Source organism: Heterocephalus glaber, unplaced genomic scaffold (genome assembly GCF_053883595.1).
Source record: "Heterocephalus glaber isolate CG9 unplaced genomic scaffold, H.glaber_assembly_v1.0 deba00000937, whole genome shotgun sequence".
Lineage (NCBI taxonomy): Eukaryota > Metazoa > Chordata > Mammalia > Rodentia > Bathyergidae > Heterocephalus > Heterocephalus glaber.
The window spans coordinates 12,308,851-12,324,630 of record NW_028258173.1 but is presented as its reverse complement, the minus strand read 5'-3'; the positions used below and the strand labels follow the sequence as shown (position 1 = coordinate 12,324,630).

Below are 15,780 nucleotides of genomic sequence, written 5' to 3'. Positions count from 1 at the left end.
CTATAGATCCTTCATCTACAAGGAAATCATCCCTGCTAAACTTCTCCAATGGAAGCTAAAAGAGGGCTGTGTCATGGTTCTATCACTGCTGAACACACTCTCATCTGAGAGGTTGCCAGTTCTATACACACTGGGATAAGTTGTGAGCATAAGGTAAACTAGGGCTGAGTTTTCACTTGACACATAGCAAAACTATGTTTATCTAGACTACATTTGTCCCAATCTGACATAATTTCTGGGTAATGAAAGTCAATACAAGGAGAGAAAAGCCATAAATAAAAAGGAACCATAAATCTATACTCCCAGTTACTTAGGATTGAAGAAGAATAGCTGAATGTGCATCTAAAACGGCACTGAATGGGGCATCTCCAGCATTATGAAGGCTGGTGAGTAACACAATTGTCAACAGCCACATTAGCCAATAGCCCTGATATTGCTTGACTATCAGTGCCAAGAAAGATTTCATTCAGAGTTGAAACTAATGAAAACGCAAACAACAGACATGAATTCTTTGTTCACTTTTGATAGACGTATACAAGAATGTTGGCTGAAAGGAAACTACGAGTACCAGTAAGAGTGTCCTTAATGACATCTCTTCAGCATATCCAGTAACTCTGATGTTAGTGGACAATGGCAGTAAGTCTACTGACTGAACAAAACCTTTGGTGTACAGAATCCACAAGGTTAGCCTCAAAGCAGTCTTCCAAGAGAGGTAATGCTGTAGTTCTTTCCGCAACTTCTGTACTTGAGCTTCAGTGTGTTGATGACAATAAAAGAGATAGCTATAGACACCATTTGTTGAATACATAGAAATGCAGCCCCGAGAAGTCAAATCATAGTATTGTCTAATAAGAAGGAACAATGGCTATGTGCCTGGCAGAAGTATCTAAGGCTAATTTTCCTATAGAAGTGGTGTGATGGAAAATGTATTTTCTTACAGATGGTCTTGGGTTGTGTTTCTCCTGTGGTTTCAGAACTCTTATGCCAAAAGTTAAGAAATGTTTTCTAGATAGACATTCAACCACAACTTGAGGATAACAGCTTAAAGGCAGACCAAAATACAGAGCCCAGGGAACTCCGGGTCTCCAGTGTTTCAGTAAATGTTTCTAGCAAAGTGTTCCATAATTTTGGACGTACTCTTTGCTTTCATATATATTTACTACTGCGTTCTCTGACACAGTTATAAAACATCTTTGATATCTGAAACTCTAGCAGCATAGGCTAAGACACTTTTTAGAGGACTACAGAAAAGGATTGCACTTTCAACTCTTACAAAGCCAATTTTCATTCCAGTGTTACCAGGAAGCCTTACATTCTAAAGGATCCATAAACTCAACAGTACATTCTTGTTTTAGACAAGATCTCCCTTTACACTGCACACTAGCCTTGAACTCACTATGTAGCCCAGCCTGGCCACAGAGATCCTCCGCCCTCAGCCTCTTGAGTGCTTGGATTGGGTTGCACCACTATGTCTGGTTCAACAGTCTATTTTAAACTTCAATTCTTCCATGAAGTTTTCCATGAATTCTGTTCAAAGAGTTGTGCTGGAATTATTCAGGAATGTCACTGACTTGGTAACATGAATTACATTTCCTGATTTTTTTTAAAATGTGATTTTAAAATAAGGGTTTGAATATCCCTTATCAAAAATGTTTGTGGCCAGAAATGTTTTGGATTTCAGATATGTCTGGATTTTAGAATGTTTGCATATATGTAATGAGATACTTTGGGATGAGAAACAAATCTAAATACAAAATGCGTTTATGTCTCATATACGTTTTATATATGTCTAAATAATCTGAAGTGCTTCCTTGAGAATGCTGAGTAAGTTGTGTTGTACATCCTGCATTTTGACTGCAGCCCATCACATGAGGTTAGGTGTGGAATTTTCTACTTATAGTATCATCTCAAATTTTTGAATTTGGAGCTTTTTGAGTTTTCTGATACAACTTGTATTATTTTTCTCATTGCTCAGAGTAGATGTAACTATATTCAACGTTACTTTGAAAGTTTAAAAATAGCTATCCATTGTGTGTGGGTGTGAATATACTTACAATGTAGAAGCAAAATGACCAGAGGCCACTATTTTTCTTCCTTTTGCGAAAAATAAATGATATTACATATGTCAAGAAGGTGAGAGAAACTGCATAACCAAGAGAAGTAGCAACCTGAAGATAATATAAATAATATCATAGTCAAAGAATGAAATACTATTTGAGGGAAATATTTTAAAATTTTATTGTACATGGCCTTTGCATGGGCTTTTTGCAAATGAAATTATATTGATGATATAAAATAGTACTGTTAAAAGGTATTATTATTGTTATCATTATGTATATCTAAAATATACCAATAAATATATTGTTTAAAAATATAAAGATATTTGGAGATTTACACCAAAATAAATTTTGGTCTATGTAATGTGTTACTTACCATAGCAAATATGGTTCGAATTCCAATATAAATTTCTGTTGTTCTTGTCAGGAGAACAATTAAATACATCAAGAGGAGAATTAAACTGAAGAGGTTAACATCCACCACCGCCAGCCCAAACCAGTAAGCAGAAGGGTGGAGGCCTGAAATCCATAGCTGGGACTTAGACTTCTTCTGATGAGAAAACACAGGGTATACACAGATTCAATTAAAATGCAAGCCCAAAAACAAACACACTGGGAGAATTTTCAAGATAAGTATAATCTAATATTTCAATATTCTAATAATATTTTTTTAGGAACCTGCACTCTACAGATCCAGTTCTATTTTTAAAAATGTATATTTTTATTTGGTAGTTTTTATTCACAATACCACTTTAATGAATAATGAATAGAAGACACATAATATTGATCAGTGCATAAAGTTCCTTCAAAACAAATGTTGTTTTGTGACCTGAAGAACATGTAAATTTTTCTTTTGTCTATACATCTTCTCAGAGAGTTATTGGCTCAGGATGTTGAAAGCGGACTTATCTAAATCTGTTGTGACTGGATAATGGGCATAACCAAACACAAGTTCATCATGAAATTGCAATATCCAGAGTGCAAAGCTAATCCAAGTCTTATATGTGGTCTCCAATTTCAACCTTAATGATTTCCTCCTTGTACTTAGGAAATAATATAGTAAAAATTTATATTTTCCTTTGAGTTGAGCAATTATCTGACTGTTTCTGTAACTTTGAAGTGAAAAGTATTTTTCCATTTTTAAAAGTAAATTTTCTGACTTGTTAGTAGGAAAATGGATGCACCTTAAGACCATAATGTTAAGTGAAATAAATCAGATACATCAACTTAAATATTGCATAGTTTTTTATATGAGAAATCCAAATTATAAATAAAGACCAAAATAAAAGAAAGATAATAGAAAGTAAGGAGATAGCTTTTTCTCAAATGGGAAGAGGGAGAAAGAGATGGAGGGAGATAGAGAAAAGGGAAGGGAAGGAGATGAAAAAAGGAATTAAGATGTGTTATATACATGTACCAACTCCATACAAGTGGTGCAAACATTGTGTACTGCAAACACGTACTGATAAAAACTTAAAATTTAAATTATAAACGTGTGTACATGAATCAAAAAAGAAATAATGCTTAACTGTGTTATTCAAATTATAAATATATTTAAGTATTTTTCTCAGAGGAAAGTGTTTTTAACACATAGCATTAAAAATACAATTACTGAAATTCCTGAAGATTCTTTTCTTCTTCTCCCCCACCCTCCACCTTTTTCTTACTTTGTAATCACTGACACTGCTCATGGCGATGTAAGGAGAAATGCTGCATACAACAAAAAATAAGAAAGAAGAACTTTCTGGCAGCCCAGTCCAGTCTATAAAGGTGTTCTGCAAATATAAAAGGGACTTTAAACTAGTGAATATTTTAAATGCAATACTAATAATTATAAATAATATGCTTTTGGAACTTAGAAAATTCAAAGTATACATATAGTTCATCAACAGCTATAAGAAGAAATGATTTCTTATTTAACATGAGGCTTCAATTCAAAGAACAAGGAAATGTCAAAAATAATTCAGAACATACTTTTGGGTATATATCCAAAAGATCTGAAAATATAGATTTTTGGCGTTGGTTTGTTTGAGGCAAGATCTCACTGAGTAGTTCAGGCTGGCCTTGAACTTACTAAGTAACGCATGCTGGCCTTGCATTTGCAGCAATCCTCCTGCCTCAGTCTTCCCAGTGCTGAGATTACAGTTGTGTGTTACCACACCCAGCTTGAAAGCTATCTGCACATCCATGTTCATAGCATCATCACTCACAACAGTTAGGAGGTAGAAACAACCCAGTGTTCATCAGTGGATGAATGAATAAACAAAACATGGTGTATATTTACATACAATAAGATATTACTCAGTTTTTAAAAGTAAAAAAAAATTCTGTCACGTGCTACAACACCGATGAACCTGGAGGACATTATGATAAGTGAAATAGACCAATCAAAAAAGACAAGTATTATATGATTCCACTTATGTAAGATAGCTAAAGAGGTCAAATTTCTGGAAGGAAAATGTGAGTCCGTGGTTACCAGCAGGAGAAGTATGAGGGAAATAGAATTGTTTAATGAGTACAGTTTTACTTCTATAAGATGAACAAACTCTGGAGATCCACCTCACAAGTTAAATATATGACTTCTACTCTGATAAATGGTTGTGACAGTGAATTTTGTTATATGTTTTTACTAGGATAAAAAATAATAATTCAGAAGTTAGGACTTTTGTTTAAGAGATAAGTCAGGCCCATACAGCATGTCTTTTTCTGCAAACTAGAGAGTGATATGTGGGTGGTTAGAGGTACTGTGTGGTATAGAGCTAAAAAGGAAACTTGATTCTGTTGAGTCCAACTTCAAGGAGATAAAATTTAAATCACTGTCTGCCTCAGGCTGGGCCCAAGCCCAAGCAGTGTACAGAACCAGCTCACATTATAGGAAAGCAACACAAATTTGTCTTGAAATAACTGTAAACTCTCAAATTTTATTTAAGAGTTTTGAGTCGATATAACTTTTTGTCTAAGTGGTAAAATGAGTTACTGTCATTATAAGAACAAAGGTGTGTGCCACTGCAATGGGCAGTGCCTAAGAGAGTAGCTATGGAACCTTGGTCCATTTTGATCTGGAATAAACAGGCAATGATATGGGAAAACTAAAAACCAAGAAGAAATAAAAACTCTCTTTCTGGTACCTGCTGGTTCCACTTTCTGGAGAGGTCCCTTCAGACACCATTTTATTCTGAACCATCTGTGCTCTCTCTCATCACATGGTCAGTCATGCTTCAACTCAGAGGTGTATATATCTATCACTGACCTCTCAAGTATATTCCAGCCCTATTTTCTCCCTTACATGCAAAAAATCTGCACTTGCACATACTACCAACACCACTGATACAATGAAGCCGAAACTGAATTTGACACGTGTCACAAAAAGGGCTTCCCTTTTGACAGATCCATTTTTAATCTTGCTTCCTGCTCTTCCAAGGTTCTGGTGTGAAATATTTGTAGTCAACTTTGAGATAACCCCCTTGGTATCAACTAGAAAATGATCACCTAATAAACTTAAAAACAGAATAATGAAATGGTTACATGGGTGAAGCTCATGCAACAATCATGATGAACTTGAAAGCCACCATCATATACCTGAGCTAGAGGGACAAAAAGGAAGGGGATGATATGACTGGAACCCGGTGCGGAGGGCCCCTCTGCTCTTCTGTATCCCATCACTCTTTGCTATTGTCTAGCTGGAAAAAGCCAGATTGTAGCCAGAATCCCAAAAATGCAGCCTGTATCTGATATCCTTTCAATGCAGTATAAGTATAGGTAGGTAAAGGGATGAATCAGGTAACAAACAGCCCCAGGAGTGGCAAATTTCAATCTTCTACCCATTCAGTCAGTGGTGTATGCACACACACACACACACGCTTTCACAATCAAGTATGTATATAAACTTCTTAGAACATCCCTTAGAAGAATATGACACAATATTGAAGAGTACTAGCCCAGAAGGATTCTATTCGCAAGAAAAAATTTTATCACTGTTTAAAATGTCAAGACACAATAATAATTTTAGGATTAACATTCAACTTTGAATATCCAAAAGCTAAAGAGAGCAAATATAAGGTACTTGTGAAATTTTTAATTGTTCAGAATCAGTAAGTTTAATACTTGCCAAAGAAAATGGACTTCTCTCAATGCGAATATACTGTGTTTGATTAAACATTCGAAGTAGCCCATTGCTGATAATATTAGTAAGGATGGGAAAACAGTGCAGTCTCTTGGTATTGCACACAAGTGAAAATCTATAATCCTAAAAACCAATAAAACAAGTGATGTTAATTCTAAATGTTTGAAACACAAAAGGAAGGTTTTTATACATAAGATTCTAAGAGTGCCACATTCTAGCTATGTGTCCATCTTCAAGCTAACTACATTTGCTGAGCTTCAGGTGAATCATGTGTGAAAGAAGATACTAAATGGGTTGTAATATGGTTTTAAAGAGATTATATATATCAGGCCATGTACAGTTGATATTACAGAGTCAGCATCCACTTAATACAAATTAGTATTAGTATTACTAATTTTATATCATTTTGTTCCTATGGTAAGCAAACAAAGGAATGCTGATCTTCTAGATAGAAGATAAACATGGAGTCTCTAATGTATGCATAGTTAGCCTGCCGCTGAAGAATCTGTATGCTTTCTAAAATAATGTATCTATAATGTTCATAAAAATATCCATACATTCAAGAGGTTCAATATTGTTTACATATTACCAGTAGTTCACATAGTAAATATGGTAGAAGACACCTACCAAAGTAGTTTTCCACAGGTGACACAATTTTATTACATTTTTCATAATATATTTAGTTTAGGCAAAATTGAGTTTCATGATACATCTTCAAAGGTTTGTTCTATTTTTTTATTTCCCTTGTAGCAATAAGTGAAGAGGTAGTTTTATGTAATAGCCCTTCACTTTTAATGTAATGTAAATAAGATCAACTTGAGATTAGAATGTATTTTGAATAGTTTTTTCCTAGATGCATCTCTATGTCTTGGACACTTTTAAACAACTTGAAATAAGGTGACACATGGAGAATACTTTCCTCTCAGAAGTTTCATGTGAATGTCATATTATTTACTATATTTTCTCAATGTATAAAAACATTCAGGTAGTTAGCAATTAAATAGGACTCTTTAAATTCATAATTGCATTTATAAGCTGTAATAGTTTATTGAGATCAAATATAGTTAAATTCACTTCTTTCAAATTTAAAAAAGATCTAATTCAAAAAAAGATAGAAAATGTTTCACAAAAATGTATTTAAGCTTCAGCCTATTCAATATGGCCTCAAAATGATTTTCTGAATCAGGTTGCTATATACAAGCTAGGCTGACTTTCTGCAGTTCTAGGCTGATTTTCTGCAGTTTTGAAACCAGTTAAAATGTAGAAATATTTTAATGTGTTCTGTGTGTGTGTGTGGTCATAAAAGCAAAAAACAAGAGACAAACACACCTTTGGTCTACCAGAAACTATGATAGCTCCATTGTACGAGAGGCTTTCAGTGCCATTTCTGTTTTCGAAGTCATCTACTTCCAGAAGTATATTTTGATGCTTCAGTGATTGTACAAAGTCTTCAATATCTGATTCTAGTACAAAGTCAATAACAGAAGACCACATAAAAACAAGAAAATATGTGCCAATATTTTTTCTAATGAGCCCATACATAATTCTAAGTTGATATTTATATTATACAAATGTTTCCACGGACATCGCAATTATAATAGTCCATGAAGAAAAAAATCGCTAACTCTACCATTTTCTATTCTGCAAATCTTATGATATGATGAATTACATTTATACTTACGTTTAATGCAAGCTAACATGTGATCATTTAAACAAGGTAATTCTATTTTATGGCCATTATTATTTGAAATGATAATTATAGAAATACAATAATTATATGAGGATTACTTCACATTTTTAATCCTGATGATAACACTCTCCTCTCTATTCTTTCAGATAATAGGAAAATAAATATATATGTACAATACACAAATATATTTTACTTTATTTTATATATATGAATGTATATTGCATATGTATATGTTTCATAAATATATTTTTCTTAGAAAATGGAAAGTGAAAATGATGCTGCCATCAAACCAAAATTTTTATGTCTATCTAAAGAAGAAAGTACATGAAATTCAGAGTGAAATAAGAGCTGAGAAAAACTCAGCCTAGAGCACACAGGAGCAAATAACTACAAAGGTAAATTTCCAAAAGATACCAAAACTCAGAGTGGATTAATGCAAGGGAGTGACTTATGGCTCTGAAGCCATAGTCAGAGTCTCTACATCTGGAACAAGCTGAATAGTCAGGTCCCCTCCATGCCTCACTCAGTGAGTGACAACAGCTGCACTTTTCCGCCAGGTAAGAATCTCATTTCTACTTTCTAAGAGGCACTTTGTGAAACAATCAGCAGGGCAAGACCTGAAGTAACTCCAGATAATAATCAGGGAAATATGGAATGGAAAAATGTAAAGAAAAACTCTTTCTCTCTCACAGCTTTTGAAATGAGAGTTCATTCTGAGTATGTACAAAGTAGGCTCTGGAATTGGACAAATAGGACTAAACTTAAGACACATTAGGATTTCCCCCAGGTTCAATGGACATACACATAGAAAATAAGTTATCCATGTACTCTGCATCAACTACACATGCCACTCCATCTCCATCACAGGGTAAAATAACGGTGACTTGTATTCACCCAAACGGGAATTCTCAAATGAAAAGACAAACATTTTACCAATCAATAATAATGGTTCTGAAAGTCATATCACTAATAATACTTGCCAACTTGGGTGTACACAAAGCTTCTCACATCCTTTTATTAAAAGGTCAATCCACATCAAGCACATGTGGATGTTTGAGGGTGAGGCTATAATACAGAATGCATAAACTGTCCCCAGGAAATTTGAAATGATACAGGTGCGGGATGGAATTTTTTTCCTATTCCATAGCTGTGTTCAGTAGGCCTACTGCTTGAATAAATCAAATGTCTAATCAATAAATTATTTTCATGCTCAGAAACAAAAAAAATCATTAGATTTTGAGGGCCAGGATTTAGCTCCGTGTTCCCACCTCCTGCCTTACAAGCTCAAGGTCCCAAGTTCGTTCCCTGGTACCAAAAATAAGAAAAAAAAATCATTAGATTTTGAGAAAAGAGGACCAAGATGGCACAGAATCCTCAAACTTCGATCTCAAAATACTGAACAAATGAGTATAAAAAAAACTATGAGAGAATTCAAGTTCATTGTCCTCACTGTAACTAGAGAGTAAAAAACGAACAAACAAACCAACAATACCATGAGACAAGCTGAAAGGTAAAGAAACAATCTAAATCTTGGAAATGAATGTGCAATTAGCAAGACTTTCAGTTTTAAGGCAGCAGGGAAATCTACTTTCCAAAAACCCAAATGAAAAACAATAAGCATAACAAGAAATAGAAATGAAAATATTATGCCATGTTTGATTAAATAAGAGACATCTACAACCGAGTATCACATATACATGTGAAAAACTGAAAGGACAAGGAACTCATCAAAAGAGAAATCCTACTGTGCATTTTTATAAATGTCTTAGGTAGAAACAAAACTTCTCTTTCAAGTCAATTAAATAGTCATAAAATATTCAATTACCCATTCTTTGGGATAACAAGATAAAGAGCCTTCCTGAATCCTGTTACTTCACAGAGGTTCATGGATTGTAGAAAGGAAAACTTAGATGTCAATCAGTGGTTATAATATCTATGGTATAGATTAGACTATCATTGTAGCAAAGAAGTTGAAAATAAAGTGGTCCAGTTAAGATAGAGGTTTATTTCTCTTTCGTATAATAGTGTAGCATTATCAGGTAGAGATTGTATAGTGGCCTGAGTTCCTTCTTTCTTACTCCCCACCATCCCTGAGATCTCCAAAATCAGAGAAAATATGCACAGTTTCTCATAAGCTGTTTTCTATAAATCTACATTTTATTCTTTTGCAACTTGTTTTTCCCTCAACATGTGCTATTTAACATTGAAAATAATCTATTTCTGGTTTTCTGTTCACCTGTGTGATTGATGATCAACAGGCTGGTACGGAGGTCCTGAGGAAGTTGTCCAGGAGACAGGAAATACAATTCTGTTTTAAATTCCCAGTCGACAGTTTGCACTATCATAGAATATGCTATTTTTTCCATAATCAAAGGGAATAAAGCCATTCCAAATATCAATAGCCTAAACAATAAAAAATTACTTTATGAATCTACAGCAATTTTATTTCTTCAATCTGACACCTCGTAATAGTTTTAGCATAAAATCTACTTTATACGAACTACACTTCTAGTTATTAAAATTCTTAAAGTCATATCCAACATGCTACATGGGATTAAAAGGAATTACTACAAAAACAAAATAGCAAACTGTTAACAATAAACACACCTGCATGCAGAAGCCCAATCAGGGCTAACAAACAGGTGTTCCTGCTATCAGTGAAATCAATTTTTTCATTTATCTGTCCTCTGGTACAAATTCTGGGTACTGTATTCTAGTTTTAAATCTCTTCTGGCTTGAAGATCTTTTGAATCTCACCATCTAACAAAATCACAGTACTCACAGGGTCAAAAGTGTTTTTCTTCCACGTATTAACTTTAAGAAACGAAGCCGTGCTATTGCACAGACCTGCATGCTCCAAAGGTCCATGTCACCCACAGGTGTCTGTACTTCATGGAGAGAAGAGCAAGCTGGCTCTACTTCATTGGGGCTTTCTGAGTCGTTCACCATTTCTACATGTTCCAATTCTATGTGCACATACACACATATTAGTAATGGCATCCTGTGGCACCATAGATATTTTTAAATATTAAAAATTATTTTACATTTGATTTTATGCTTATAACCAGATTCAAAGGAATCTTTTAAACAGAAATTTTTAGTATTGATTAAGTTTAGAGCTCACCACTGCTTTAATATTTTCTTTATATTATGTTATGTCTTATAATTGTGAATGGTGATACCTATTAAAACTTTTAAATTAAAAATTTTTGTATTATAACCATAAAAATATCTGTGATTACAATTCAGAAAGTATAAGAAACATAATAGTGTTCAAATTCTATAAGCTCAGCGAGAAAGTGTACTAAATTCATACCAAAGAAGAATTCAGACAAAGGGTGTTTTTTTCTATGCCTTTTAGAAAGGAAAAGTCTCAATGTAACAATATTCTAAGGGGTTTCAAAAACATTCTCCTTAGGAATAGTTAATCATTAATGTCCAAATACGTACTACTGAGGTATCAATAACCTAGTATTGCAGGCAAAAAATCATTATTTCTGAAACAAACAGACCTGCAAATGAATCCCACATTCATAACTTACATAGGCAACATGATTTGGATCTTAGCTCTGGTTTTCCCAGCTATAAAATGAAGCCAATGACACTTGTTGGAAAAGGTATTTACTGAAGGAAGGTACTGTCACAAGTGAATATCAATATATAGTAATATATTTATCAAAGTATCTAGCAGAACTCCAAAAATGACAGCTTTTATTATTATCACTCATTAAAATACTAATATCCTCTCCATTTATGCCTTAATGGATTTTTTGTATTAACAATCTAAGATCAATTTTTATAAGAAACTCATGCCTCTAAGAACTTCCACAGCCTCAGAAAGTCCAAGGAGTGAGCACTTGAAGATAGGAAAAATCTGCTAAAACAGGGAGAAGATAGTTTCCAAAAAGGAATTTGGTAGATTCCAAGAAGGGATGTGTGCTTAGACCTACTGATGATGTCAAGCCCCTCCCAAACATCAAAGTCAAATTTGGAGTGAATCATATTCCTTAGTGTGAATCATACCTAAGAAATTATAAATAATGAATGGACACATGATGATTTGGAAATTGATTTTTGTGAATTATACAACTGGTTTTACCTTGCTTGGTAGTCAGTTTTCCCTCCACATTCATGAAGACTTCTTTCAGGGTTGACATGGAGATATCATAACTCATCATACCCTGGCCAGAATACTTATCAAGATCCCTGAAGAGGTCTAAAACAAAAGACAGGAATTTACACATTTAAGAAAATAATATCAATTACTAAGCCCAGTAAGTCAACACTTATGTGAAAGACGAAGCATAACACTGTACAGAAAATTTTGTCTTTGCAACGTCACAGTAATCAAAAGCAAAACTTCATTAGAATGTTCTCACTCTCTGAAGTGACTTTCAAATTCTTTCTTCAAATTAGCTAACTCCACCTCCTATTTTTAGATTATGAATTTCCTAGTCTTTGGGGAAAATATGAGGATCAGAAATACCATCATCTTTTCATCTCATCTCCACTCTAAAAGTCCATGTGTACCTCGACCCACATGCTGGGTCTGTATGGTGCAAGACATGCGGCTGCTTCTAATAAAGCTTATACCCTTAAGTTCTGCCTTCTACCCATCCCTTCTGAGCCCATCAAAGACTTCCTTTCCCCTCCCATATCATCGGTTTCTTCCACATCTATTGAGTCATCTCAAACAACGGGCAGAACGCTATAATATTTATTAAACAAATATAAATAAAACCAACAAAGCACAGTCATTTTATCATATCCCTCTTCACATGCATATATGGCTCCAAAGTTTTATTTACCTTTAATTTGTCACATCCTATTCACACTTAACTCCTGAAAGTCCAAATGCTATTCATATCCCATATATATATGTGCAGTTTCTATACTGGAGATTGAGCCCAAGGCCTTTGCACACAACACTGAGCTACAAATCCAGCCTTTTCTTTATTTTTAATGTGGAGGCAGTCTTGCTAAGTCACTAAACTACCTGGTTGGGCTCAAACTTTCAATCCTCCTGTCTCAGCCTGCCATAGTGCTGAAATTACAGGCTTACAAGTTTATTAAGTTCACGTTCAGAATAAAACAGCAGGCTAAAAAGTTAATGTTCCTGGGTATATCCCTTAACCAGTGATGGATCGAGAGCAGTAAGTGACCCCTTCCCTCCATGACAGAACTCTGAGAACACTTACTTAGTCTTTTATTCCCCCTTAGTCCCATTTTACTTAAATCTCCCACCACAATAAGCTGCTGAATAATGCAAACTTCCCCATCTTCCTTCCCTCCCCTGTCTCTTTGTTGATTGCTAGTGAATCCAGGGATCAATTACCAAATAAATTCAGTGCACTCAAGTCCTTCTCTCACATTCTGCTTCTCTGATAAATCAAACTAAGACAAAATCCAAATCTATTAAACAATGAAAATTATAAATCAATGTGAACATTTAATCTCAACTTTTATTTCTTTGTATTCACATTCAAGTTACCTGGAAATTTATTTGTCCTTTCTGAAGGCAAAGTATACACAAGCTTTTCTTTGTTTTCTGTTTTCAATTTAGCATCAGGGATGTGGTAATTAATGAAGGATGTTATTTGCTCTGGATCACATATTTCATTCCTATAGAAACTAACATTTAAAACAAAAGGCAAATCATTTGCATTTTCTCCATTCTGCCTACTATTTTTATAAAACAGACTTTGAGTACTACTTCACTTGGGTTTTGTGAAACAAGCAAAATGAGTATTATGGTTAGGAGGACATTATGAAATGTCCTCCCAAAGATAATGTGTGGAAGGCTTGATGAGCGCAGCAGCCGTGTTCAGAGGTGAAGCCTTTGGAAGACAATTGGATCATGACAGCTTTACCTTCATCAGTGGGTTAATTCATTGATGGATTCTGAATGAGCTATTGAGAGGTGTGGAAATGTTGAGAGGCAGCCCTAGTTAGAGAAACAGGTGGCTGGGAGAGTGTCATGGAAGCATGTATTTTGTCCCAAGCCCCTTGATCCATCACGCTCTGCTTCCTGGCCACCAGGAGGTGATCAATTTTGCTCCCCTGCACACTCCCCACCAGGGAGTTCTGCTTCACCACAGGCCCACAAACAATGGAGCCAAGCAACCACAGGCTGAAACCTCTGAAAGTGGGAGCCACAATAAATCCTTTCTCTTGTAAGCTGATTTTCTTGGGGGCTTTGTCACAGCAGTAAAAAGCTAACACAATGAGTAACTAACAATAATCCAATTTAAAAATGTTATTTATATACAGAAACTGGATATAGTCAGAAAAACTGAAAACACAAAGACTTCTTGTGATTAAAACTATATACCACATATAAGAATAGAAGGAGATGAGAACATGAGACAGAATAGGCTTTTAAGGGAAATAATCACAACTATCAGAAATTACGGGATAATACAGAAATTTGGCCCACATCCATGCTTTGTTTTTTAAAAATCTTCTTTAGCCTGGACATACAGTTTCTTGTTAAACACAAATCTCACCACTCTTTGAAAACAATTTATTCTCTGTTGATACTAGCTTGTGAAAATATTTGCCTTTGAGCCCTATGAAAATATACTACAAGATTGTATGGATAAATTGAGAACAATGGAGAGTAGGAAGAAAGTTTAGGCTGTACAGAAAAGCAACCTGGAAAAGTGACATGAAGTGGTCCTGCTATGAAGAGTCAGGCTTGGCTTATCATGTTGTGATGTTGCTCATCACTAACATTAATAAAGATAAAATAGGCTGGAAAGTAAGAAATATGTTTGGGAAACACTTATAAATCCAGTATAACAGAGATGAAGTATGAGACCAGTTCTCTTTCTTAATTGTCTATCTTTTTAACATACCACTATTGACAACATACACATTCTGTCTTTTCCTGAAGTCTTTACCTTAAATGATATCCAAGACCCCATTTTCTCTTCAAAAATACAGAAGAGCCCGCACACTTCAATCTGCCATTGGAAAAGATTACTTTTCTATCTGAGTAAAAAAGAAGGAAATGAGCAAAAATATTAGGAGTCATTTCTTCTCTTTCTAGAAAATATAAATGAGAAATTAAAGCTCAGAATTCCAAAGAAGTGTTGTAATCAGTGTAACTGCATCTATTACACATTTTAAAATTTAAAACACACATTGAAATTGTTGCATTGTGAGCTCATCAGCACCAATCTATTTCAGTACCCTGCAAAACTTTGTGCAGAAAAAACCACCACAGATTACATGGGTGCATCCTTTACTATAGATACTAAAGAATGCTTAGCTATTTTTCAGCCAAATATGTATTAATGAAAGTTCAGATGTTTAAGTAAACTGATGGCTGATCTGGAAAAAAAATCACATTGTTTTACTAGTGATTAAAACCCAGGAAAAGCACAACCAGGGAAGAACTCCACAGTGTGGTTAGACTTGTCACCCCCTAGACTGCCATGGACCATAGCACACTGAGACGGTGAGAGCATTGCTCTTAACCTACGAGTAGTCTTTGCATCTATATTTCCCAAATTTTCCACTGTAACACTGAGATAAAACCAGCAATTACCAGCTAGGATGTCAGCCTCATCCACAAACTGAGTACTAAAGAGGATCACGCGATGTGCTCTATGTTCCTTCAGGAAATTCCACACTTGATGTCTTGAAAAAGGATCCAATCCAGCAGTTGGTTCATCTAAGAGCAAAACCTACAGAGGATAAGGAGATACAAAATATGTCTCTTCCACATTAAGTATTTCCACATGATTCCATGGAAAATAATACAAATCAATTAATACTTAGTTACTTATCTCCAATTCTTCTTCATAGTTAGACATATCAAGTTCTCTCCTGATACACTACTATAAAAGTTCTACCACTTTTAATGGTCAAAGTCATGACTGACATTAAATCTGTTTTCCTCTGTA

General features: G+C 34.7%; 1 protein-coding gene across 9 annotated transcripts in view; it reads right to left on the bottom strand.

Moving 5' to 3' along the window:
• Positions 1-15,780, bottom strand: part of LOC101724434 (ATP-binding cassette sub-family A member 6) — a 60,502-nt gene that overhangs the window by 16,213 nt on the left and 28,509 nt on the right. For 7 of the 9 annotated variants that reach the window (XM_021248597.2, XM_021248594.2, XM_021248598.2 and 4 more), the window contains 11 exons: positions 15,423-15,561; positions 14,773-14,863; positions 13,362-13,501; positions 11,970-12,086; positions 10,653-10,836; positions 10,107-10,273; positions 7,510-7,643; positions 6,166-6,303; positions 3,725-3,832; positions 2,434-2,607; positions 2,055-2,168 (listed from right to left, as the gene is read on the bottom strand). In XM_021248597.2, the coding sequence (XP_021104256.2) occupies positions 2,055-2,168; positions 2,434-2,607; positions 3,725-3,832; positions 6,166-6,303; positions 7,510-7,643; positions 10,107-10,273; positions 10,653-10,836; positions 11,970-12,086; positions 13,362-13,501; positions 14,773-14,863; positions 15,423-15,561 (1,506 nt within the window). The remainder of the gene's footprint in view (positions 1-2,054; positions 2,169-2,433; positions 2,608-3,724; positions 3,833-6,165; positions 6,304-7,509; positions 7,644-10,106; positions 10,274-10,652; positions 10,837-11,969; positions 12,087-13,361; positions 13,502-14,772; positions 14,864-15,422; positions 15,562-15,780) is intronic. The other 2 variants (XM_021248595.2, XM_021248596.2) reach the window with 2 other exon arrangements.